The sequence below is a fragment of the Anopheles ziemanni genome, chromosome 2 (genome assembly GCF_943734765.1).
Source record: "Anopheles ziemanni chromosome 2, idAnoZiCoDA_A2_x.2, whole genome shotgun sequence".
Lineage (NCBI taxonomy): Eukaryota > Metazoa > Arthropoda > Insecta > Diptera > Culicidae > Anopheles > Anopheles ziemanni.
The window spans coordinates 15,553,064-15,554,822 of record NC_080705.1 but is presented as its reverse complement, the minus strand read 5'-3'; the positions used below and the strand labels follow the sequence as shown (position 1 = coordinate 15,554,822).

Below are 1,759 nucleotides of genomic sequence, written 5' to 3'. Positions count from 1 at the left end.
ATGTAAACAGTTTCATTTGCGACATTGAAATAGATCTTGGGTTTAATTCATCATGCATTGACTTATCATATTAGCTAACATAAACAAAGGTAAATCGATCAAATCCGAAAATGCAGTAGGAATTTTAATAAATTTATGAATGCTTCATTTTAGACTTTTTGGAATAAATATTTAGAATTAATAGTAACACCTTAAGTCACAAGAAAAAATAACAACAAAAAAGAATAAACGAATAAAACAATTTAAATAGTTGTGTTAAGTACCCTTGTTTTTACATTCAACAAAAACACATACATTCCAGTTGTTTTGCTTGCCTTATCGTGACCTTGGAGGAGTTTGTAATGCATGAAAGTTTATTGGAATTGCAATTGTTTATTTATACAGCATGATCTAAAATGTAATCAAGAAATATGAAATAGAAATAAATGCTGTATTAGAAGGTTAAAATGGGTAGTTAAAAGGTCTAAGCTTCTGACAAATATTATTGTATTTTTATTTTACCTATACACACAGCATTCTGTTCCGACCAAGCAGGCCAGGGAAAATGTCAGAACTGATAAGAATTGATAATTGAGTAAACGATGGACCCGCGTTGAAATGGAACTTCCACCGTAGAAACTCAAGTTTAACGCACACATGAACATTTTTATTTTCAATTCCGTCAGATTACAATAAAACTAAACAAATCACTCTAACGTAAAGCAACACAATATGTCAAGCTTCCAAGGAGGTTTAAACCAAACAACACTCAACATTCACTCCACCAGCCATGCCTCGATATCGTTTGTTACGTCCTCCGTTTCAAACACATCCACATCCACGATCGGTTGATCGGGCAGCTTTTTGGCCAGTTTAAGGATCTTCAACTTTTCGACGATGGTCGGTACTTCGAAGATGATTCCGTTGGTCGTGTAATACGTGTCCACCAGCACCCGGTTCCAGTCGATCGAGGGCAGCTTAGCGGAGAGCTGTCGGGTCATGAACTGATGTAAATCTTTAGCATCGAGCCGGGTTTCGGTCGATACGCTCAGCAGCAGCTCCCTCGATTGATTCTGCGCCAGATTACACTGTTGGTTCAGCTCGTCCAGAATTTCCTCGAGCAGCTTCACCTCTTGCTGGAGTGCGTTTGGGGTTTTGTCGGCCAGATTTCCCGATTGGGCCTGAACCACGGACGAGCTCTCATCACGCGAGTTGCTCGCACCGCCGGTGATGTCCGCTATCAGAATGCGACTTTCTGTGATTGTGTGAGATGACAAACAAAATGGCATTACTTACAGGATGGGGAAAAAACATGGTGGAAACTATGACGCACCTGAAACGTAAAACTCGTTCGAACGTGCAACGTAAGCCTTGCCGGACGTCTTCTTCACGATCGCATTGTAGTAAACATGATCGCGGCTACGAATGATCGCGTCATTGCTGCGTAGAATAAACTTTCCGTACGAAACCTCCGTCGTGTTGAGGCAGATGTCACAGGTCGCCGATACTTCTTCGCTCGAACTCGACCCGTCCCGGTTCGGGTTTGCCTGATTAATGAAGATTTCGATACCAAACATCTCGATTCCCGATCGATACGGATACCAGATCAGAACGCCCTTCGGATGGTAGATTTCAATATTAACGCCCTTTGGACGGCTGGACTTCCGAGAGCGATGCTTCCGAGCGCTGGCCCCATCGAACAAGCAGCTCGCCACGATGAGCAGGACGAGCGCGGCCAGGATTAGGCGTTGGCGATTCAACATGTTTGCGGTTCAAAGTG

The 1,759-nt window shown here is 42.6% G+C and overlaps 1 protein-coding gene across 1 annotated transcript; it reads right to left on the bottom strand.

Moving 5' to 3' along the window:
* Nucleotides 1–755: 755 nt before the first annotated feature.
* Nucleotides 756–1,759, bottom strand: LOC131293016 (uncharacterized). Its single transcript, XM_058321095.1, has 2 exons — nt 1,313–1,759; nt 756–1,234 (listed from the first exon to the last, which is right to left on the bottom strand). The coding sequence occupies exons 1-2, from the start codon at nt 1,740–1,742 to the stop codon at nt 756–758; spliced, it is 909 nt and encodes a 302-aa protein (XP_058177078.1). The 5' UTR covers nt 1,743–1,759.

What these genes read in the sequence shown, in the direction of transcription:
- LOC131293016 (XM_058321095.1), bottom strand. Translation starts at nt 1,742, where the DNA reads ATGTTGAATCGCCAACGCCTAATCCTGGCCGCGCTCGTCCTGCTCATC. An exon ending in GAACGAGTTTTACGTTTCAG is followed by an intron (nt 1,235 to 1,312) that starts GTGCGTCATAGT and finishes ACACAATCACAG; the next exon opens with AAAGTCGCATTCTGATAGCG.